The sequence below is a fragment of the Cupressus sempervirens genome, chromosome 7 (genome assembly GCF_028749045.1).
Source record: "Cupressus sempervirens isolate cs-2001-9-10 chromosome 7, ASM2874904v1, whole genome shotgun sequence".
In the NCBI taxonomy this organism is placed as follows: Eukaryota; Viridiplantae; Streptophyta; class Pinopsida; order Cupressales; family Cupressaceae; genus Cupressus; species Cupressus sempervirens.
In genome coordinates, this window is record NC_143124.1 from 909,287,476 (window position 1) to 909,312,688 (window position 25,213).

General features: G+C 34.5%; 1 protein-coding gene across 1 annotated transcript in view; it reads left to right on the forward strand.

Annotated features, from left to right (window-relative positions):
• The window catches only part of LOC149550462 (putative phytol kinase 2, chloroplastic), a 67,169-nt gene extending 42,576 nt beyond the window's left edge, over positions 1-24,593 (forward strand). Inside the window, exons 2-6 of the mRNA XM_089793487.1 lie at positions 22,989-23,056; positions 23,232-23,363; positions 23,586-23,701; positions 23,807-23,921; positions 24,027-24,593. Of these exons, the coding sequence (XP_089649613.1) occupies positions 22,989-23,056; positions 23,232-23,363; positions 23,586-23,701; positions 23,807-23,921; positions 24,027-24,204 (609 nt within the window). The 3' untranslated portion in view covers positions 24,205-24,593. The remainder of the gene's footprint in view (positions 1-22,988; positions 23,057-23,231; positions 23,364-23,585; positions 23,702-23,806; positions 23,922-24,026) is intronic.
• The last annotated feature ends 620 nt before the right edge of the window (positions 24,594-25,213 follow it).

Here is a 25,213-nt window from a genome sequence, read left to right on the forward strand (position 1 = left end):
AAATTACTTCATTAGGTTCAACATTATTCTCTTCTATCATTTTTCTAGCCCAAAGTGGTCTCTTTTTATTGTTAACATTTTCAGAATCCTCAGGGCTAAATTTTGATTATTACAAAGTTTATATAGACTTTTGTCTTTGAATCCAATAGAAATAGCTTTCTTGATATTAGAGTTCTTTGGCTAAGATAGAACTTTGTCCTCTTGAAAGGTGACTCTGAATCCTTGATTAGCCAGACCAGAAATAGAGACCAAATTCCTTTTTATAGCAAGTACATATAAAACATTTTTTAGTTGGAGAGTAATTCCTGAATTTAGGTGAATTGAGCACAAGCCAATACCTTTGATCAAATGAGTAGGATTATTTGCAATGGTGACTTCTTTTGAGGAGTATTATGAAAAACTATCAAATTTGTTTCTAAAACCTGTTATATGTCGAGATGCTCCACTGTCTATAATCCAAGTGTTTTTGTTTGAGTTTAATTAACTTGAAAGAGCTAAAAAAAATGCATAGTTTTCTTTTTCTTCTTTTTTTACTTTCTCTTCTTTGATTTTTGCTACGGCTGCTTGAATTTTCTTTCATTTAGGGCAGAAGTTGTGTGAGTGACCAACTTTGTCACATTTGAAACATTTTACTTTAGACCAATCTCGTTTCTTATATGGTTTGTCAAATTCCTTCTTATTATGTTTGAATTTTCTTTTCTTGTTAAAAATTGCATGAAGAGCTTGAATGTCTCCCTCTTGATTTATACTTAGTCCTCTCGAGACTAATCTTGATTCTTCCTATGTGCATTCATTTTTTAATAATTCAAATTTAGGAAGCTTAGGTCGGGAGCTTAGACCTCAAATAAATGTTTCAAGATAGAGGAAGTCCTCTTAATGCTATCATGCTAAGTTCTTTTTCATCAAATCGATTTTCAATTTTTGCAAGTTGATCTTTTAATTTAGAAATTCTTAGAAAATAGGACATAATTGATTACCCATTATTCATCTTTATGTATAGTAGATCTTGTTTTAGAGTTAATAGTCCACTAGTATTGTTGATTTCAAACGTGTCTTTAATAGTAGAGAACATCTCAAATGCATTCTTACGATTGGATATAGAAGGAAGGATGTGATCTTTCACAGAGTCTATAATAATCTTCATAGCTTTGTTGTTGTGTCTTTTCCATGTTGTTTTATCTAGATCATTTTTAGGCATGGATTTATTTGATTCTATGTATTGTTCTAATTCCATTTTCCTTAATATTATCATGACTCAAATTTTCCGTGATGAAAAGTTTGACGCTCTCTCATTTCTATCCTCTAATCTTACATGACCAACCATTTTGAGGATATAATTTAAATTTTATAAATCTGAGATTTTAAATTTAATTTTGAATAATAGAGTTTCTTATTAGAATGGTTCTAATACCTGTTAATGCAATAGGATCTCTGATAGAATAAACTTTATTTCAAACTATAATAAAATATGTAACTTGCTCTCAGATTTGTATGTTGCAGATCTTCAATTCAAAATAGTGCTTTGGTGCTTGGAGAATCTTCTAGTTGAATTATAATGTATAATAATCTGCAAGAGAAACAAATTGTTGGGACTGCATACATGACTTGTAATTGATGTATGATAAGTCCAACCGATGCCAATATATATATATCCAATGAAGAGTTGCATCCTCGTAGTCGTAGAGTCATGCCCCTACATTGACACAACTATTGAATTACCATTAACAAAACAATATTAATCAAAATCGGCAGCAATATTTACCTTGCCCAATACTATTCATATAATCAATGTATTATACCCGATGTAAGATCGGTGAAAGAGAATGTTTTAATAACAAGAGAAGCCCGATATAATTTGAAGGTAATGATGTCTAAATTCATATGCAGATATATATGTCTATATATATGTATATGCACATATGTGTATATACATATATATAGGCATATATGTTTGTCTAGCATAACCACAAAATCAGATTTAATCTGTTCAGAATTACTTCGACAGAAGCTATATTGTAACACTAATTCCTTTCACAAGATAATTTGAATCATCCCCAGTAGTGGCCTCTTCATTTGATTCTTCTATATGACTTGTAATTGATGTATGATAAGTCCAACCGATGCCAATATATATCTATCCAATGAAGAGTTGCATCCCCATAGTCGTAGAGTCATGCCCCTACATTGACACAACTATTGAATTACCATTAACAAAACAATATTAATCAAAATCGGTGGCAATATTTACCTTGCCAAATACTATTCATATAATCAATGTATTATACCCGATGTGAGATCGGTGAAAGAGAATGTTTTAATAACAAGAGAAGCCCGATATAATTCGAAGGTAATGATGTCTAAATTCATATGCAAATATATATGTCTATATATATGTATATGCACATATGTGTATATACATATATATAGGCATATATGTTTGTCTAGCATAACCACAAAATCAGATTTAATCTGTTTAGAATTACTTCGACAGAAGCTATATTGTAACACCAATTCCTTTCACAAGATAATTTGAATCATCCCCAGTAGTGGCCTCTTCATTTGATTCTTCTATAAGACTATCTAGCTGTTCTTCGAATCCAATTATGTGATGAGATGCTCTACTGTCTATAACCCAAGTATTTATGCTAATTGTTACTTGGCTTGAGAAGCTGAAAAAAACACGTCTTTCACAGTCCTTGTCTGAGCTCTCTATTAACTTCGACAATGGAAGCTTGAGATTTAGGTCTATCTCGGCATTTCATTGCAAGATGATCAAATTTGTCGCATCTAAAGCATTGTACTTTAGATAGGTCCCTTTTCCTTTTGGATGATTGCTTTCTATTTGTATCTTTTCATTTCTTCATCTTGAATTTATTTTTCTTTCTTTTCTTGTTTGCATGTGAGTTTAGGGCTTGTATGTCAATATTCTAAGAGTTCAAACCAATTCCTCTGATAATAAGTATAGAGTCCTCTTGGATCCAGTCGGTTTTCAAACGATCAAACTTAGGAGGTTTAGATCATGCACTTATTCCTTGTATGAAAGATTACTAGGATGTAGGGAGACTGTTAAGGGCTAGCATCGTTAATTCTTTGCTATCAATTATATGGCCAATAGTGGATAAGTAATCCCCTTAATTTTGTGATTCTTATGAAATGATGTAACCGTTTCACTTTTGTTCATTTAGAAATGATGTAACTATTGTTTTAGGGTAAGAGTTCTACTTGTAATACTTATCTCATACATGTTTTCTAGAAATGTGAACATGTCATATGCAATACTTAGTTTTGATATGACTGGAACTATATGACTTTTACAACATTTACTAAGATTTTCATTGCTCTATTATTGTTTTCCATCCATAGTTGTTTCTCACTTCCTTCACTAGGAATGGAAGGTTCCTTTTCATCAAATGATTCTTACTCATGCTCTTTTGGAGATTGCAACAAAAGATTACGGGCTCAGAGGCTCAAAATGGAAAGTTTATTTTCCATGAGCAATAAAAGTCAAATATAGGATGTGGGAAACCTGTACTATTGCAAGGAATATCAACTATCTCTCTTAAGATATCTCATCTGTAAAATTGTGATACTTTGGCATGAAGTTTTTCTTAGAAATATGAAAAACTAAGGGGGGGGTGTGTGAATCAGTATTTTACAAACTTTTTCCCAACTATGGATACACTTTATAATCTTAAAACATGCACATGATTAAATTCGAAAGTAAACATAACAGTTAAATAATGCAACTCATAACACCATTATTTGTTAACTAAGGAAACCCTGGCCAAGGGAAAACCTCGGTGGGGATGGTACTCACAAATTGATCCACCAATCAAAAGTATCTTGTGAAAGATATTGACCCTATTAGGAGTCTATTACATCTATATAGCGTCTCGGTCCTTGTTAGAGAACTAGGCCTTGTTAGAAGCCTCAACCCTATTAGGAGTTGTTATTACAATTACAAAATATATTCAAGATGAGCCCACTGCCCAAATATGCAATATACAATGATATTCTGTATACAAAAGAAAAAGATACAAAACCTCTTACAAATGTTGATATCTTCAATATCCGATTTGATCTTTCTAGCTCACTGCATAGTCTTTGCATGTACTACATTTCACTGCTCTCAATATCAAAGTTTGCATCACAAAATAATAGCATCACATTCACAATACTTGCACACTTTTTTCACACAACTTCGCATTTCCAAAACTGTCCTTTATACCATATTTTTTTGTATTGTTGGCCTTCATACTTTCTCACATGTTCCAAAATGCAAAACTGTATTTTTCTCACTTAAGGGTTAACATCTAGGATATCATCCCTAATTAGTCAAGTAATTGTTTGGCTAAACAAAACAATTCCTTAACTTGAAATATCCAATTCCTTATCTCTGTCCTATTTTGCTTGTGCATACTTGTGATCACTAAATCCTTCATATCTCTGCCATACTGATCATATTGACTCGCACACTCAGGTACAGTAACCTGACACTCAGTACTATCACTTGCTAACTGTGCATGTGCCAATTCAGTGTGTGTGAATTGGGTTGACCAAAACTGTGTCTGTGCTCACAGATAAACGTCATGATACTTAGACAATTTATGAAGTCCTACCAAAATTTCATCTTCATAATCTGCTCACTTAATACTATATATATATGTTGCCATAAATGATTACTCCATAGTCTATACTCTCTACCTAGCCAAATTCCCAACAATCTCCCCCTTTGGCATTGATGGCAATATATGGGAAAATTGTCTAAATCACAAAAATCAAAATCTCAAAATGTGTGAATTTCTTCACATGGCCATTACAAATTTTTTAGATGTGGATCATTTTCTTATCTATACCATCTTTACATCCTTATATCTCGTAATCACAATATTACTCCCCTTTTGATTATACGCTATCTTATATCTCCCTATTCATGTTACATAAGCATTTTGACATACTATAGTTAAAAACTATATACAAATCAAAATTTGAAGTCTACTTTTCATTACTTCATGCTGGTGAATTATCTAACAATGCTATATATTCAGCAAAACTACTCTTCAAACTGGTTAGTCCATCGTTCCATGCTCCTTTCATTGAATCTGACACTATAAGAAGCGCGCACAATCCATAGGATGCTAACTCAAATGCTTGAAAGTCTGGATAGCTGAAGTGTTCGTATGATGTTTTTGCCTTTAAATGGTCTTCAAGCTACCTCCGAACTGTGTCAATTTTCAAAGATAGATGTTCTCTTAACAAAGAGAACCTCTGCAATAACTGCTCTGTATTGCTCTCCAAAATTCTCCTTTCATCATAAATTTTGTTGATCTTTTGCTCCAAGTGAATCACTTGAGCATATGAAATCTTGATCTCACTTATTACACTCTTCAATTCATCCTCGTTTGCCTTGATCTGAGAAGTGAAGGTGTTCCTATGTTCATGTGCTAACACACATTTCTCATTTAGCTCCTTGCCTTCATGAATACATCTCCTCAACTCTTTAATACAAATATCTAAATTAGCCAAGTCATCTTTCATATTTTGGCATACCTTTCTAGACAAGTTTGCATCATGCTTTGCTTGAGGCTTGATTGTAGCTACTTCTACCATAGTTTGAAAGTTACTATCAAATTCTTCCAAGACTTTAGTGGCCTTTCTCTGTAGATTGTCCTCGATGATTGGAATATTTATCAGGCTCTCCATTTTCTTTGGCATTATCTCAAGAATTTCTTGAGTCCCTTTATTCTCTCTGCTCTTTTAAATTATTCTTCTAGTAGCCAATGCAGATAGTTTATTGAGCATTAGGCTCTTCATTTTCTTTGGCATTCTCTCAAGAATTTCTTGAGTCCCTTTATTTCCTTTGCTCTTTTCAATTATTCTTCTAGTAGCTAATGTAGATATTTTACTGAGCATCTCTATTTCAGGGTCTTTTGCTGATGCCTGTGGTGTGGAGCACATCATGCTTGTAATCAAAGTCTCAAGGGGTGACTTTGAAGAAGTTGCCGCTTCTCTTCTTGCATCTCTGACTGGGGTGACCAGTTGTATCTCTGCAATATTCTGACTATCATGAACTGATTTCTCTGCCTTGCTTGCTAACTCAGAACAATATCTACCTCAGTCTGTGTGTTTGAGCTCTAGTGAAAAATGAGATGTTTCCTGTGTAATTACTTTCCAACTGGCTTGGAGCTTCTCATTCACTCTCTTAAGCTCATCTTCTAGAGTAGCCAAGTCTTCAACTTTCTTTTCATCTTCTCCTTGCTTCTCTTCAACCTTTTCTTCCTTATCCTTTTCTTTCTCTTTCCTTTCCTCTACCTTATCTTCATCATCAGAACTAGTAAACACTTGGGCCATAATCCTTAAAAGGATCTTTTGATGTATCTATTGTGATATTTGTGCTGTTAATGTTCATGGTATCTATGTTGATTGTAATCTATGGTGCCTCTACTAGTGGAGTTTTTGTTGCCTTGCTGCATCCTACCTCTTTCATCTATGTGTCCTTTACTGTTGTTGTTGCTGCTGGTGTATGAGCTGAAGATTCTGCTACTCCCCTCGATACTGTGCTCTCTTCTGCTTTTCTAGGTTTAGAAGTAGACAACATTATTTTGTCTTCTGCACTTTAGTATCCTTAAACTCTGTCATGACCTTAATGACTGCATCCTCTGTTTCTTTATTTACTTCTTTGTAATTGCCTCCCATGATCAAGATTGCTCTGGTCTTGTTCCTTGGCAATGGCTCTACACTCTTTATTATTTTCTCAAAGTGTTTCTCATTTACAATTTCAAAAAGCTTTCTGATGTCTCTTTCTCTTATGACTTTATCTTCTTCTGCTACCCTCTTCCTATTCACTAACCCTCCATACAAATCCTTAGGTATCTGTCCTTGTACATCTAAGAACTTCTTATTAGACAAGATCACATGTCTAATAACTACATTAGTTGCGCAAGTGCTTTCAAAAGAAAAAGTTGTTCTCAATATCTACTAAACTCACTTCGCTTCGCACACTCACATACGATCTCAAAAACTTATGCACTTAACCATAGCTTCCTCACGTCCACATCTACCTCCTATTAACTGCGCAAACCTTAGTTCTTTCTCTAAGAGTTCAAATATTTTTTTGATGCTAATTTCGTTTGTTTACCATGAAATAAGTTGGTCAAATAGTTAGGGGTTGGTTAACAACAATTACTGACTTCAACTTGTTTTCAGGTGTTTCACTTGATTTCTTTTCCGCACAATCTTGTGAACTTGTTGGAGTCTTTGCCTTAACAAATGTCTCATTGAGATTTTCTTTCTAATTGTTGCTACTATTCTCATTCATGATGACATTGTTTACATTCCTTCTAAAGTTTGGGGTACTCATGTTGTTCCTCATGTTGTTTGACATTATTATATTGTTCATCCTACAAAATCTTGTTGTATGTCCCATATTGTTGCAAATCTGACATGCTATCACATCATGTCCATATTTAGGTTTTCTACATTCACTAGCTCTATGTCCAATAGCATAGCAATTGTAACAATAACCAGAAATCGGGTTAGTATACTTACTTGTACAATCCTTCTTTTTGTGATCAATTTCATTGCATGCATAACATCTTCCAGTAAATTGCTTCTTTAATTCTTTAGGTGGTTCAGCTTGTTTAGGTACATCTTCAAATTAATTTGACTCAACCTTGTTTAGATCTTCATGTTGTGCTTTAGGTTGTTGGATCACAAGGTCTAGTTCCTTTATAGACTTAAATCTCTTCCATGATTCTCCTCCAAAGTAACCAAGACCAGTTTTATCATAAAGTCTCTATGCCAAAATCTTCTCATCAAGCTTTTCACTACTTGAATACAACTTCTCAATTTGTTTCTTTGTTTGTGTAAGCTCTCTTTTCATAATACTATTGTACTTCTCAAGTTTTGCATATTCAAACTTTGTAGCCTCAAGTTCAGATGTCACCTTTGTAAGCTTGGATTTTAGATTCGCATGATCTCAAATCTAATTTAGTTTCTTTATCATCATCCTTCAAACTCAACTTTAGATTTGCACTTTCTAGCTCATGCTTCAGCATCTCATTCTCTTTCTCAAGCCTTGAAACTTCATTGCTTTCCTTGATCTGATTTTTAGACTCTTTCTTGGATTTGATAGATTCTATCTTGTCTTTCAACTTCTCAATGTAGTCCTTCACATTTTCATACTTGTCCTTCAAACTATCTCTTTCTTCTATGAGTACATCAAGTTGTTCAAGAGCTTCTTCTAGGTTCTTCTGTAATTGATCCATATCCATAGAGATCTTACTCAAGCTGTTAGGTCTTCTCTAAGTAACTGTGCTCTAATACCAATTGTTAGAAATAGGAAATACTGGGGGGGGGGGGGATTAGTATTTCACAAACTTTTTCCCAACTATGGATACCTTTTATAATCTTAAAACATGCACATGTGATTAAATTCAAAAGTAAATATAACAGTAACACAATACAACTCATAACACCATTATTTGTTAGCTACAAAAACCCTAGCCAGGAGAAAACTCCGGTGGGGATGGTACCCACAAAATGATCCACTAATCAAAAGTATGTGAAAGATATTGACCCTGTCACGAGTCTATTACATCCGTATAGTGGCTCGGTCCTTGTTAGAGGACTAGCATTGGTAGAAGCCTCAACCCTTTTAGGAGTTGTTATTACAATTACAAAAATGTATGCAAGATGAGCCCATTGCCCAAACATGCAATAAAGAATGATATTTTGTATACAAAAGAAATAGATACAAAATCCTCTTAGAAATGCTGATATCTTCAATATCTGATTTGATCTTTCTAGCTCATTGCACAATCTTCACATGTACTTTCTTTCACTGCTCTCAACATCAAAGTTTGCATCACAAAATAATAGCATCACATTCGCAATACTTGCACACTTTTTTCACACAAATTCGCATTTCCGAAATTGCCCTTTATACTATATTTTTCTGTACTGTTGACCTTCATACTTTCACATGTGTCCCAAGATGCAAAATTGTACTTTTCCCACTTAGGGTTAACATCTAGGATGTCGTCCCTAATTAGTCAAGTTATTTTTTTCTAAACAAAATAATTTCTTAACTTGAAATATCCAATTCCTTATCTTTGTCCTGTTTTGCCTATGCATACATGTGATCACTAAATCCTTCATATCTCTGTTCGTACTGATCATACTGACTTGCGCACTCAAGTAGGAGTAACCTGACACTTTGTACTATCACCTGCTAATTGCGCAGGTGCTAATTTGACATATGTGAACTACGCTAACCAAAACTGTGTGTGTGTGTTGACAGATAAACTTCGTGATATTTGGAAAATTTTCTAAGTCCTACCAAAACTTATCTTCATTTTCATATTTTGCTCACTTAATACTGAATATATGTTGCCATAAATGAAAACTCCATAATATCTACCTAGCCAAATTGCTAGCAGTTTTGCCTATATGAAAAAGTCTATTTTGGGTCCTAAGGGGTTAAATTAAGCACCTTGGGGTCAAGTGGTTAGTCATTCATATGACTTGGGGCCAAATTTTGGGAAAAAAAGATCCTACAATTGGCAGGCGGCAATGTCATGGTTCAAGGCATCTTTGTGTGCCACTAACATGTATCCCTTGGTTCCAAGACGACCTTGTGAGGTAGTTAAAGGTGCTATGAATATTTATAATAAAAATGTTGAAAATTAAAAAAAGTCTATACCGCTCGTACGTCGATGATGCTATACAATAGATTGAATGCATGCACAAGGTTGTATGTAGACAATAGAGTGAAGTGTACAAATGCTAGCATAAGCGGTGAACATTCCTCTAAATATGTTTCTTTTCGCCAAGTGTTTGGAAAATGATTGTAAAAACTAATGCCATTGTACAATGAAATTTGTATGACCAAGTATAGATTTCTATATTGAGAAAATCAAAGAGAAATTTAGATGCCTTGGGTGGCAATGATTGTTGTGATGTGGAGCCTAATCAGATTCAGAGGTTAATTTCTCTCACTTTATTCTATGTGGTTTCCCTCCAGATTATTATTACAGGGGTTTGGGGGTAGCACCCCTTGTAGGGTCCTAGGGAGAAACCCCAAGTGCACAAGGTGGGGTCGAGGGGCAACACCCTCGTGGGGTTTTTTGGGCACAGTGCTCCCTAAGGCTTAAATGACTTTATGATTGTAAAAGGTATTGGCTGCTATTTTTTCATTGGATGACTTATTCTAGCCCTAATTTTGTAAGTGGCAAAAAGTTTGTATAAAATGGCTTAGGGTTAGAGATTTCATAATTTATGATGAGGTTGTAACTTCTTGCAGTTGTATTGAGTCGTAAGTGATTGCGGATTGCAATCACTGGATAATAATAATATTGGACTTGTTGTTGGTGGACGTAACCCAAGGATTGGGTGAACCACGTTAAATCTCTATCTTGTGTTCTCTTCTATGCGATTTATTATTTTCTAATATTGGTTATATTCATAGTTACACCACCCTGGGGGACAGGGCAACGGCAAAACGGGGGGACAAGTTTCCAAGACAGGGGGATAGAGGGGCCTTAATTTGGGGACGGCGGGGGACGGTTGGGGGACGGCGGCAGGGGACAAGAGGGGTGAATATATCTATACATATGGTCCTTAAAAATGCTAGTTATGAAAATATGTATTGCAATATAGGATATAAAGATGTAAAAGAGTGAATACTTGAACATTGCATTGAATTGGAACATCGAACATTAAACATAAACAGTCGAATCTGCAAATAGTGAATATTAGGATGTCCCCCATCCTCGGTGGAGGTGGAAAAATCTGGTGGCACCGTTGGGGACGAGGAGACGGAGTCCCCAAGTCTCCGGTGCGTTGGGCAAAAAGGGAGGGGACGCGTCCCCATGTTACTATGGTTATATTTGCATGTAATTGTTATTTCTGTCCATGGTTAGTCCTAACAATGACAAAAAATTAAAATTGACAATTTAACAAGTTTCTTAGGGTGTGTTTTCTTTTTGAGCACAATGGTATGGTCTGTTTTGGTCCAACCTACTCCCAAAATTCAGCCACCTCTTAAATATTTTTAACCTCCTCTAATTTGAAACTCTTGTAACTTTGGCAAAAAAATGTTGGACTTAGATGAAACGAATGCAATCGTAAGTTTCAGTTCTAGACCTAATGGTGAGTTCATATTTCTTCCAACATATGCCAAAAATAACCTGAGATAAGAACCCACAAAAGAATAAAACCCAATTGTAGTGTTCTTTTTCAAGCTTTTCTACTTCTATGGGTCACCATATGATACAAGAGAAGAGCATATTCAACTTTATAAAAGCATTCTACGTCTCCTCTAGCAATAGCTCTACCCTAAGATATTAGAAGGGTTTTGCATGGCCATGACTCTAATACCATGTAGAAGCTACAAACTCTAGGATCACTTGCAAAAATAAAGATGTGTTCCACAAGAGAGTATGCATGATAATGAGCTTGCTTAAATATTGAGATATGAGATATGATCATATGATGATCAATGAGGACATGATACAAATGTACAAAAAGCCTTGCCTATATAGGTTAGGTGTGATGTAGTATGAGAGACTAACTTGATGTAAATTTAAAATGGATGGGCAACTAAAAGTTAATTAGATGCATGTAACCTCATTATAAGTAACTTCTAGACATAACACCTAGGACCTTTGTTAACTTTGCTTGCAAATATGTCTCCATGAGGTATGAGACATTATTCACTCTACCATTGATTTTCTTGTAGATAAAAGAAGAGCATTGACATCTTCTTAGGAAGTTGGTTTTTGCCTCATTTTATTTTGGTTGATTTTCAGTCTTTTAAAATGACCAACAATTTCTTTTCAGATGGCTCTTACAACAATATCAATATTTGATTTTCTGACTCTAAATTTTGATCTTCCCTCTGCTATCCTTCTTTCGTCATTATGATCTCCTTCTACTGCTAATGATCAAAGTGTCTCTCAATGAGGTACCTTGGTTTCTCCTTCTCATGTCCTCACTAAGAAGAATCCTAACATCATTGAATTTCAGCACACTTCCTTTCTTATCAGATACTAAATTGCTAACAGTGATTACAACTCCTTGCTAGCTATTAGCTAAAGAATACAACCACAAGATAGCCTTGATCTCATCATCCATCTGATGCTGATTAAAATTGACTAATGATGGTGTTGAATCTGTTTTAGTGATTTGTGATGTTATCGTCTTCCTTAATTTTTAAATTGTATACTTTCTTAATCAAAGATAGTTTATTCAATGTATAGGCTATCTTGTATGTAATGTACCGATGTGTAAGAAGCCCGTGTAATGTACTGTAAGTGTACAATCACTACCTTAATGTACTGAATACCGACAATGTACAACCACTGAGCACTATAATGTACTTGACAATATACAACGATTGAGCATTGCAACATACCAAAAGTGTACGACAACTGAGCACTGTAATGTTCCAATGGTGTATTGTACCTCTGTAGTGTACCTACAGTGTACAAGAACTAGGTATTGTAATTTAATGACAATGTGCAACACTTGTATACTGACATGTATGATGACAAAGAATTGTAATGTACCGACAGTGTATGACCCTTCCTGAAATGTACTGGCAGTGTATGGTGAATGAGTATTGTAATATACCAATGATATATGACACTCATTGTAATGTATTGACAGTGTATGGTGAATGAGTACTGTAATAGTACTGGCAGTGGATGACTCTTCTTGTAATGTTCTAACAATGTACGGTTAGTTCAACTAGTGGCTCCACCAAACAAATCAGATTTGCACAAACAAATAAGACTCAATAGACAGATTCACATGATCAACTAGAATGAATCAGCAAGAACTCGTGTTTTCAAATAATTAAGATATATCTCAGGTTACATCAAATGTGTCTCAAACTTGAAGGTTTGGTCAAGACAAAACATTGTATCACCCAAATGGCGTCGTTATTTCTGAAAATTGCTTCCATCAGCTTTACCAAAATCTCCCTCAGATTGCCATTCAACATTCCCCTTAGTACCATCTTCTTGCTAGCCACCTTGAATGAGAACTCCATCCCCTTGAAACTCTGTGCCTACTGGTCAAGGGTCTCCATCCATTGAATACCCAAGATGACATTTGTGTCATCTCAATCTACCACAAAGAAATCATCTGTCACTATGTAGTTCCCCATGGTGATGCTAACTTGTGGAACTAGATGAGTACATGACAATATATTTCCTCCTGCCACCTTGACTTTGTAACCTTTATGCTTCTTTTTGTTGATCCTGCACCTTTGTTGTCCGCGATGACAAAAGATACTAACTTGGTAACCATAGCACTCATTTTGTAACCTTGGCACTAGTTAACAGTTGACATTAACATTATTGGCATTTTCTATTAATCAGATCTACGTTTGACTTCAATTTGACTGCATCACATGTTTCACAGGTTGATTGCAAGGTTTGCAGGTTGATTATCAGTTTGATTATATGATTCACATAGGTTTGATAGATATATCAATTCAGTTCACATCAGTTTGATCATTTGATTCACATCATTTCTATTACATGGTTTACGTAGTTACAGTTTGATTCTATGCCTCACATAGATGATAGATCTGCCAGTACAATTTGGCTATCAGTTTTGTAAACATAATGGTAGAAATATAAAATGTAATTACATAGTATATATTGCAACTTAATCTTGATGGTAATGATTGGGAGTGGGACCATGGCATAAGGGTATGTGTTGGTAGGGAAAGTCTTTTGGTCAGCCCCTAGCCTTCATCCACCTTGTAAAGCTTTTAATTTGTTCCAAAAGATGTGAAAGTAATGTGGAATAATTTCACATCTCTCGGCATTCATTAACTTTAATGTAACAACAAAAAAAGGGTGTTCATCTGCACCATATTGGTGCCTTTCATTTTGATGTTTATGCTTCTATCAAATAGAATGTAATAATCAATACCTGAGCTCTGTCAAGCTAGAGCATCCCAGCCTGTAGGGATGGTTTGAACAGCTACAATATTTCCTATTCAAGCGTGGTGGAAGTTGAAGCCGTTTTGAGGCAGACTGATTGTCGGTTTTAGGCAAAACAAGACTAGCATGGAAATCTCTGTCCAGGTGTTTCAGTTCCCTCTATAGTTTGCGATAATCTCTGTTTGAGTTTCTTTTTATCATGACTGTCATGTATGTGTTTGAGTTATATAACCATGATTTTGTAAGTTGGTTTTCATGCTTTGTATAATATTCATAAATGTCTTTTTTTGTTTCTTAACAGACATAAGGTAGTATTCTTTATGTTAAAATACATTATGTCATAACCTACTAAAACCCTTGACGGGTTTGTTCCAAGATTATGTTATGTATTGCACTGTGTTCACAATGGTGTCATTATGACAATATGACTGTCATATGTTCATATCCCATGCATTCAATAACGAGTGTTCATAGTGGTGTCCTGATGTGTCTGTCATATGCTCATTGTTAGTCACAACCCTACATGTGTAGTACATTCATTTTTGTTATGCGCTTGTTCAAGGTGAATACTTCATATAAACAGTTTGGGCATTTCATGCAGAGTCAATATTGGATTAACCCTAGTGAAGGGTTATCGACTTAGTTCAATGTGTCTTCATGTATGTTGTGGTGTCACTGTTCAAAGTGCACTTGTATCCCATGTTAGGAATACTTTGTGATGACATGTTTAAAACAAAGCTTTCAAACACCTTATGATGACAGAGATAAACATGAATTTGATATGGAAACTTGGCATTGGATATTCAGTTACAGTTGATTCATTCTTTGAAATGTTATTTGTTTCGAAAAGCAAGTTATATTGATAAGAACATAAAACGATAAAGTGGCAGAGATTTATTGTTTAAAGAACACATTATTTGACAACCATATCAAGACATGATATGATGTGTGTTAAAAATCTGTTTTAGAATTAGTTTGTATGCATTTGTTTTCAGTTTTTCTATCAGAGATGCTTATATATACAATAGAAGCATATTGTTTTCAGGATGCAATCAGAGAATAAGTTTTGGGGTTGTCATTGATTAGAGCCATATTACTTGTGCACGATAGTTGGACAAAAACTTCTGATTGGTATAGGATCCATAGTTTATACGTCATGTATTGTTAGATACAAAAACATTTACTGTGTTAAATAGTTCATGATGTTAGAATTATAGGTTCATAACAATCAGGTTTTGATCTCTATATGTAAGAAATCTGAGAAGTGTAGAAAAACCAGTGAGGCATATAAACCTATTGGTGAGATAGTGGTTGTCAGTGAGACAGTGCACAAGATTACTGAGGCAAAAGGTCCAATGAGCTATTAAATTTGTCAGTGAGACATATAGCCAGTGAGGCATTGTACAAAAGGTTCTGACATAAGGCAGTGAGGCAATTCGAGTGGATTTCTATCATAAGGTTTTTCCAGTCAAGACTAAAATTGTGTCAGTTTATTGTAGTTGACAAGTTGTTACTTCTTCATTTATTATGTTACTGCACTTATTTAGATGCTTTCAGTTTTAAGCAAGCCTAGAATTGAAATTTATCTAAAAGGTTTAAACATATCTGTATCACTAATTCACTTTGTGATGACATGTTTAAAACAAAGCTTTGCTCTATGCAGTTCAAACACCTTTTGATGACAGAGATAAAGATGAATTTGATATGGAAACTTGACATTAGATATTCAGTTACAGTTGATTCATTGTTTGATATGTCATTCATTTTGAAAAGCAAGTTATATTGATAAGAAAATAATATGATTAAGTGGCAGAGATTTATTGGAACACAATATTTTGATGACCATATCACAAGATGATATGATGTGTGTTGACAATCTGTTTTAGAATTAGTTTGTATTCAATTTGATTTCAGTTTTTCTATCAGAGATGCTTGTACATACAATAGAAGCAGATTGTTTTCAGGATGCAGACAGGGAATAACTTTTGGGCTTGTCATTGATTATATCCATATTACTTGTGCACAATAGTTGGACAAAAACTTCTGATTGGTATAGGGTCTATAGTTTATATATCATGTACTGTTAGATACAAAAACATGTATTGTGTTTAATAGTTCATGATGTTAGAATTATGCGTTCATAACAAGCAGGTTTTGATCTATATGTGTAAAAAATTTGAGAAGTGTACAAAAGCTAGTGAGGCATATAAGCCTATTGGTGAGATAGCAGTTGTCAGTGAGACAATGTACAATATTAGTGAGGCACAGGTCCAATGAGGCATATAGCTAGTGAGACATTGTACAAAAGATTTTGACATAAGGCAGTGAGGTAATTCGAGTGGTTTTTTACCTGTAGTTTTTTCCAGTCAAGACAAAAATTGTGTCAGTTTCTTGTAGTCATTTATTCTTCATTGTTATATTACTGCACTTGCGTATATGAGAAATCAATGAGTGTCTTTGCGAATTCTGTGTATGAAGTGACTTGGTCATGACTTAGGGTGACCATCCCATGGTGCCACCATTCATTAGCTATCCCCTCCAAGTGCAGAGCTGCAAATTTGATCGCTTCATCTTTGGGCATTTGATTGAGCTGGAAGGAGGTATCCTCTTTTTGTACCCATGCTCTTGCTGATGTTCTTGTCGACTATAAGTAGATAGGTTCAGCTTGTCGATCTTCCGCTTGATGTCATTATTGTGACAGCCATGACTTTTAGAATATCTCATACACAAATCCACATAATCCTTGAAGGATAGTTCTGCTTCAGATCTGCCATCAAACCAATCTTGCCTGAAGTGATCTTACATCTCCAAGGAGGTAGTCTCTTGTTCTCTACAATTTTTAGTCCTTTAAAGAAACATCAACATTATTGGGTGTGAATGACAACACTATGTATGGGGCCTCTCATTGATAAAATTATTGCTGTGTCCATTGTGACCTCCATTTGTCCTTCCTTCCGCCAAAAGTTGAAGTGTTTTACCACTTTGTTGTTGTCCCTTTACCGAAGTCTCATTGAGTTGTTCGTTTATCAACGTCCCACTGAGTTGTTGTCCCTCATAGAAATGTTATTATTATTTTGTCTACTTATTAGGATTTTCTCCGCATCCAACATTACCCAAGAGATTAGCAAGACCACTAGCTTTGGTACCATTGTAATGTACCGACATGCATGACATCCTTGTAGTGTTTCATCAGTGTATGACCACTACCTTAATGTAGTGCTGATTTACGACACTTCTTAGTATAGTGACAACGTACAATCATTGAGCATTGTAAGGTACCGACGGTGTAGGATGATTGAACACTATAACATATTAATAGTGTATGATGAATGAGCACTGTAATGTACTAATGGCATATTGCACATCTATAATGTATCCATAGTGTACAATGAGTGGGCATTGTAATGTACTGATAGTTTACAATGCTTCTGTACTAAGCATGCGGTGACAAAGTATTGTAATTTACTGAGTGAGTATTGTTATGAACCAATGGTGTATGAGACTTCTTGCAATGCACTTACAATATACGGTGAATGAGTATTATACTATTCCGACGGTGCAAGACACTTGTAACGTATTGACAATGTACGGTGACTTCAATTAATGGCTCCACTAGACAAATCAGATTCACACAAACATATAAGACTCAATTGATATATTGTACACCAACAGTTGGAATGAATTGCCAAGAACTTGTGTTTTCAAATTATTAAGATATATCTCAAGTTACATCAAATGTCTCTAACTAGACTTTGGAGACTTCACAAATCTAGACCAACAAGCATAATAGGGTGAGGAGCGACTAATTGAAACTGCGAATGCCATAATAGGGAGGATCTTGCACTTACAAAATGGGGAACACCATTGAATTCCAACTAGAATTGCACATACAAGAAAATAAACTCCATGATGATTTCCTACAATACCAACCACAACCTTATAAAGAGCTACAAGAAGTTTCCCAAGCGGTTACTGTTATCTACCAAAAATGCACCCTGTTAAGTTTGCAAAAAACTTAACCTTTTGGAGAAACATGGAAACATTCCAAGGTTGTGGGTAAACTGTGGCTGGAATGAATCTCTAGATTCTAGGCCGGTTTCCTATCTGGTAAATCACTCTATATTGCCTAAAACTGATCCTTTTTTATGGAGGAAAAGGGAAGAAGGATAACAGAAAATAAAAATCTAAATCCTAAGGATGATGCACCAGAAAAAGTATCCTTAAGACTTTATAGATAATCAGCACATAATAGAACAGTAATAAGGAAGCTCCTTTGCACAACTCAATAATCAAAATCCTTGCATCAATAACTGATAAGAAGGGTAAAATAACAGTCTTTAAAAGGAGAATAAATTACTCACAATTCAAAACTGCTCAATAACACAACTTTCAACCTGCAAAAGACTTGAAACAATCCTGCAGAAGGCATCGATATGACACACAAACACAGAAAAAAGAGAAAGCACAGCTGAAGTTCCTGTCCCAAAGTGCTGCAAATCTGTATATCTCTCTAAATAATGGGTTACAAAAAGGTCTCTGCTCCTGTCAAGAAGTTTGAAAAACTTACAAAAATAGCAAGGCAGAGAAGAAAAAGAACCTCCTGCAGAATGAACCTTCAACTCACCTATGCACTATCCATCCAACTGCATTTTTAAAGCCATAAATGCTGGGTCGGATTAAGCCCTTGAGGCCAAACTTCAGTCTTTTAAAAGACTTTAAAAGGTGTACAAAATAGCCCAAAAGGCAAGGTCTGATAATATCATCATAACTGCCCCTCATAAATGCAGTTATTATCCACAAACAGACTCCAAAAGTATCCAAAATGCAATAACTCCTCTTTAAGGAAAAAAAATCCTCACCTTTAACTCAACACTTCGTCATAATGATTTACAAAATATCTGTCTTTTAACCCTTTTAAAAGGAAATTCAATATTTATTTCTTATAACAATACTTATTAAAGGATTTATATTTCGAAAATAAAATATAAAGCATTTAATATTTATTAATTAATAACTTATTATAATATAATTTATTCTTTCTTATTTTAGTAAATATTAATTATTTATTATAAAAAATTAAGTGATAAGAATCAATCACTTAATGTTTTAATAGAATAATTGATATTTATTAAAATAACAAAAAATATAAATTATATTATAATAAAATACTATTGAAAGGAAACATATTTAATTTTAAACCCTTTAAAAGAATTAAAAACAAAACAAAACTTTGCAAAAAAGTAAAATGCTAAGTGTTGATCTAAGGGTAAGAAAAGTGTTTTCGATTTTTAAAACATTACAAACCCATAGCATGGGCGTCAAATCTTGCAAATATTGAAATTTAAACAAGGTAAAATCCCTTCCTAGAACCCGCGGATTTCAAATATTTCTCCAAATTGGTAAAGGGCATGAAATGCTAAAGGAACCCTAAAAAGCTTCATATTTCATATTGGAGGTCAGTGAAGCAACTGGAAAATAAGTCGAGGGTTTCAACCCTTCTCCCTTTTGTGTGTCACCACGAATTCACTGGTTTTCTCTAAAGACTTGTTGGCTTTACTCCATGGTAGAACACGAGTTTGCTTGCTCAGGCCGCCACGACTTGCTAGCAAGGGTTTTAAATTGCATTTCCAGCCTTAATCACATCTTCAGATGGGCTCTCTGTAATTCTGAGTTTACATTATATGCACTTGTTGCTGTTGTTGTACTTGGAGGTAAGCTTTATCTCCGTTGCCATTGATGAGGATGAATTTTAGATTTTTATTTTCTGTTATCCTTCTTCCCTTTTCCTCCATAAAAAAGGATCAGTTTCAGGTAGTATAGAGTGATTTACCAGTTAGGAAATTGGCCTAGAATCCGGAGATTCATTCCAGCCACAGTTTACCCACAACCTTGGAATGTTTCCATGTTTCTCCAAAAGGTTAAGTTTTCTGCAAACTTAACAGGGTGCATTTTTGGTAGATAACAGTTACATAAAGGCCAACATACTTTATCACTTTTATTTTATAATTAAATTAATTAAAGGGGTCCATAAGATATTTGAAATTGAGAATGTTAGAATAGGGAGGATCTTGCACCTCTGAAATGGCAAACACCATTGAATTCCAACTGGCATTGCAAATACAAGAAAAAAAACTCCATGATGATTTTCCACAATGTCAATCACAACCCTATAAAGACCTACAAGAAGTTTCCTAAAAGGTTACAAATAGGCCAACATGCTTTATTATTTTTATTTATAATTAAATTAATGAAAGGGGTCTGTAGAATATTATTCTATGCCCCCCTGAGTTTCTAGGATGGGGACAATAGGGAACAGTGGGACTGGTTTTTAGGACGACAATTTTTTTTGCTAATTTCAAGGATAGTGGACGGTGGCGAAGGGGAACAACTATATAAATATAGGGAAATTTTAACATATACACTGAAATTTGCAAATATACATGTCATTCATATGAAACTAAGCACAAAGCATGTCATTTAAACATTATGGAACCTTATCATACACCATTTGAATGCCATCTATGAAGTAATAATTGATTCAATACTCAATAATACAATATGTATTAAAATTTACACTAGTCTATTATGCATTCGTAAAACAGTTTCAATTGTCAATATGCATATCAATACGTGAACAATAATATACATATTAATGTGTTACTTCACCATTAGCCTTTTGCTAGTATTTATTTGAGTTTATTCCATGGAAAGCTCTTGAGACTACCCAATTTTGTGGCATGTTTTGGGAAATTAAAAATGATGAAAATTTAAAAGAGAGTATATACAGGAACAATGTGCACTTATAAGCTTGATTTTGGGGATTTAGACTATATCACGTGTGTTTGTTGAAACTTCAAATTTGTAGGACACTTTTTGAAGTGCTTATAAGTAAAGAGAGTGTTTGTCATATTGTAGAATCAGGAAGAGATTACAGAGAAGTAACAGTAATTGCCTGCTTAGAGATATTGTAGTTAACCAATGAAACCAAATTTGCAGTGGGCACACATTGTAAATTTGTAACAATTGGATTGAAACTGTTGACTTTATTTTGGATCTCTCAAATGCACCTTAAATATAGCATTTTCCAATGCAAGTTTCCATTACAAAAAATAATGAACTGCAATATCTAGTGGTTCTGTATGGTTGTGTGCAGTTTAGGGGTCACTTATGGTGGACTGTTTTTAACGCTGATGATATAACCATAGTTACAAGAATTGTGGTGAATGTGATAAGGAGGAGAAAATATATTTCAATTCTATTTTTGATGTATTACCTCTCAATTTTAAAGTTTGTTTTAACTATGCATGTTTTATATTTGTTAATAACAGCTGAGCAGATTGCCTATCATAAATTTCCAGCAAAGCCCCTTTAGAAATTTACTCATGTCACTAAAACAAGGTTTCAGCATTTTTAAAAAAAATTTCTTGTGCTTTAACGTTGGGGACAACTGACTGTCTCCGGTATGGTTGGGGGCCATCTGTGACGTCTTTGGTTGGAGCGGGCATTGCTGGCTGTCCCCCATTTTTTCCTATGACATCCCCCTGTTTCCAAGACATCTCCTGCAATTTTTGGAATTTCGGGTTCGTAGGGGGGATGTCCCATATCTGTCCTCCCGCCCTAGGGATGTCCCCGTTTTGGAAACTCTGGATTTTCAGATGGGGACACGTCCCTGGGTAACGTAGATATTAACTAAAGTTGTGACCACTTAATAAACTTATTTGATTAAATCATTTGAATATTTTGGGGACATTACATTGTACATGTTTGATAATTGATCTTGTGATTGTCGAGGCATTAAACAAAACATTGCTGGATAAAGACAGGATGATTGTAACTACTGCCTTTCAATCCAGTTTGTCCTAATTATCTGACATTGTAGTTGTTTTGTCCAGTTTTCCTCCTAATGTGATTGAAAAATCTTTTTGGATCAACAGATCTTTGAGCTGTAATTTCCACATCCTAAATTTTGTCCTGAAAATTTCATAAATCTTCATTTGTTTGTCTCCATATCTTGGAATCACCTAACCTAAACTGCAATTTGAACACAAGATCTGCTCCCTTCCTCAGCACTCTGATACCAATTGTTAAGAAAACAGGAGCCATAGAATAACATAAAACACTTGCAACAAATAAACAGGACATGCAAAATTGCACGTAGACACAATGAATGACATGGTTCATAAAAATTGGTTGCATCCATGGGAGAAACAGAGTATTAATCTTTTTATTGATCGCAGCAATTAAGAGAAGTTTTTCATGCTTATACCAAATGTTTCAATCTCGAAATATGCAAAACTCGTTAGTGCAGATGAAGAGAACAAAATAGAAAAGATGAAAAAGCGTTTTGACTTCATATTGGACCATCTGCTGGAAGTTGAAAGAATAAGGCTTCACAACTGAACTTGAAAATAAGTCTGCATTTTGTTTCTTCAGGCTACAAGAATCCAAGTGTTGCTATCAGTGTCTAATTTTTTTTGCGTTTCCCTTTCTATTCTCAACACTTTAGGGTTAAATTTAAATCCAATAATATTTTTTAATGAAAACAACAGCTCTCCTTTTTCCCGCTTTTATACCACTAGAATATTATTCCACGTTCCTGGTATAGTATTAATGCTATTTTAAACAAAGAATCTAGCTGCACCATATATTAATTGATGGAAAAAGGACAGACACTAACAGATAAAGAATGAGGTGACAGTAGAGTTCATATCAAAATTTCTTACCAGAACCCCCCATCTAAGATCGCAATTGTTTTCTCTTGGTAGTGTTCACATCTGGTTGAACAGTGTTGGCATTTTTATCTTCTTGTTGGCTGCACTGTTTTATACACAATTACGATTACAAAAATTGAGTCATTTAAATTCACCTCCCTCTGCATCCTATGATAGCTTGAGGGCACGTGCGCGCACACAGACATATTCAATTCAGGAACCTTTATTTTCATATTGGCTTAATTGTTGTATGAAAATCATATTAGTTGTTTAAAGACAATAACATTTGAGTTTCCTAACTTGTGCTTTCTCCTTTTAGAAACTGAACCGCAAACTTGTTCATATAAGTATAGGGCTTGTATTCATGCTCCTTTGGCCTCTTTTCAGGTATGCCATTTTCTCTTGTTGCATTTAACATTATCACGTATGTAATAATGTTTGTTTCTCCAATATTTTCATTTTAATATTGTCAAATCTGTAAGAAAGCTACTGTTACATTGAAGTGACTACGGTTTCATCTTCTTGTTGATTGTTTAAATAAACTTCAATTACTGTCCTTCAGTACCGGTCCTCAGGCCCCGTACTTGGCAGCATTAGCTCCTGGAGTCAATATATTCCGGATGATTGGATTGGGATTTGGATTATTAAAAAATGAAGCTATGGTTAAATCCATGAGCAGATATGGCGATGCCAGGTTAGATTCATGAAATCATGAAAATATTTGTATTGTCAACTTTGTGAGCTTCCAATTCATGTAACAAAAGAAACACAGTAGTAACCTTTTCATATTTATGCTCAACTAGTGGCACTATTATTAGATTGGTATAGAGCGGCATAAAATTTGTTGGTTTTGTACTTTACAAGGTTTAAGTTGGCAGGCTTACTTTCTCAAGAGCTGAATTGTTTCATCTGTCAGGGAGCTCTTAAGAGGACCACTTTACTATGCATGCACTCTAACATTTATTACTATTCTATTCTGGCGGACATCTCCGGTTGCACCTGTAGCAATTGCCAACTTATGTGCCGGAGATGGTATATATTACTTCTGTTGCAATTTTGGGTCTTCTTCTTATATGGTTGAGAATAGAGGCTGAGGTGGTCGTTATCTTTCAGAGGATTGAATTGCTTTGCACACAGGCGTTGCAGATATAGCTGGAAGAAGGCTAGGCACCACAAAACTTCCTCACAATAGGAACAAATCATTTGCTGGCAGCCTTGCAATGCTTATCATGGCATACACTGTTTCTGTGGGGTGGGTATTTATTAAGTGATTCAGAGAGCTTTAAATCACTCATTATTATTATTATTGTATTTTGTTATTCCTTGAACTCTCATGGTAGTAGTGTCTTGCTTGCAGGTATTTGTTTTACTTTGCATCTTTTGGATATTACGAAGTTAGCCTGAGGATGCTCTTGTTAAATCTCTATGTCTCCATCGCAGCAACTATCGTAGAGTCGTTACCCATCAGTACCGACATCGATGATAATCTCACAGTTTCATTAATTTCTGCCATAGTTGGTTTTTTGATTTTCTAATCTTGCTAGTTCCAAAACAATTACAAAACAAGTACAAACACTCATACACTATACTATACTATGTTGTCCTCGTGTCGCGTGCCATATACGCCTGGCGATTTCAAAATTAAACAAGCTAAAACAAGAGCTCTTGTAGAGCTGGAGTCCTTCGGGGCCTTAGAGAGGTTATAACACTCATACACTATACTATACTATGTTGTCCTCGTGTCGCGTGCCATATACGCCTGGCGATTTCAAAATTAAACAAGCTAAAACAAGAGCTCTTGTAGAGCTGGAGTCCTTCGGGGCCTTAGAGAGGTTATAAATCTCCATATTAATAGCATTTTTTTTAATCACTGATAAATAGTAAATCATTATCTTATGTATGTGATAGAATTTAAATTGTTTTATTTGTCGTATGTGATGAAATTGATGTTGAAACATTTGGCTTCAATTTTATAGTATTTATTTTTCAATTGTTTCTAATTAAAGAAATAACTTGAATTTTTTCAAAAAATTTATCTAAAAAGTGAAAATGTAATATAACTAAAATAATAATTAAAAAAGACAATTTTATTATTACTTTAATTTTTATTTTATTTTATTCTTAAACTAAGAATTGAAAGCTAAAGAGAAATGAATAACTTGTCACCTCATTTTATTTGGAAACAACTTCTAATTACTCATTCTATTAATTTGTAAACTAAAAGTGGAAGCAAAAAATAGTAAGTATTTTGTATATCAAATTAGAAAGAGCCATACATTTATATAAGTGTAATGGGGTAGTCATTAAACGATAATTTTTCCTTTGTACGATGTGCTCGTGCATTAAAAAAAAAACAATTTATACAGAAAATTTTCTATTAATATTGCCATAGATGAGGTTGTGCCTGTGAAAATGATGCAGCAACACAACATAGCATGGACAGTTGGTCAATATCAATATTAATTAATTTTCCTTCAACGAGTACAACAAACCAAAGTATTTAATATTTTTTTAATTTTTCTATTCACGAAAATAGGCATAAAC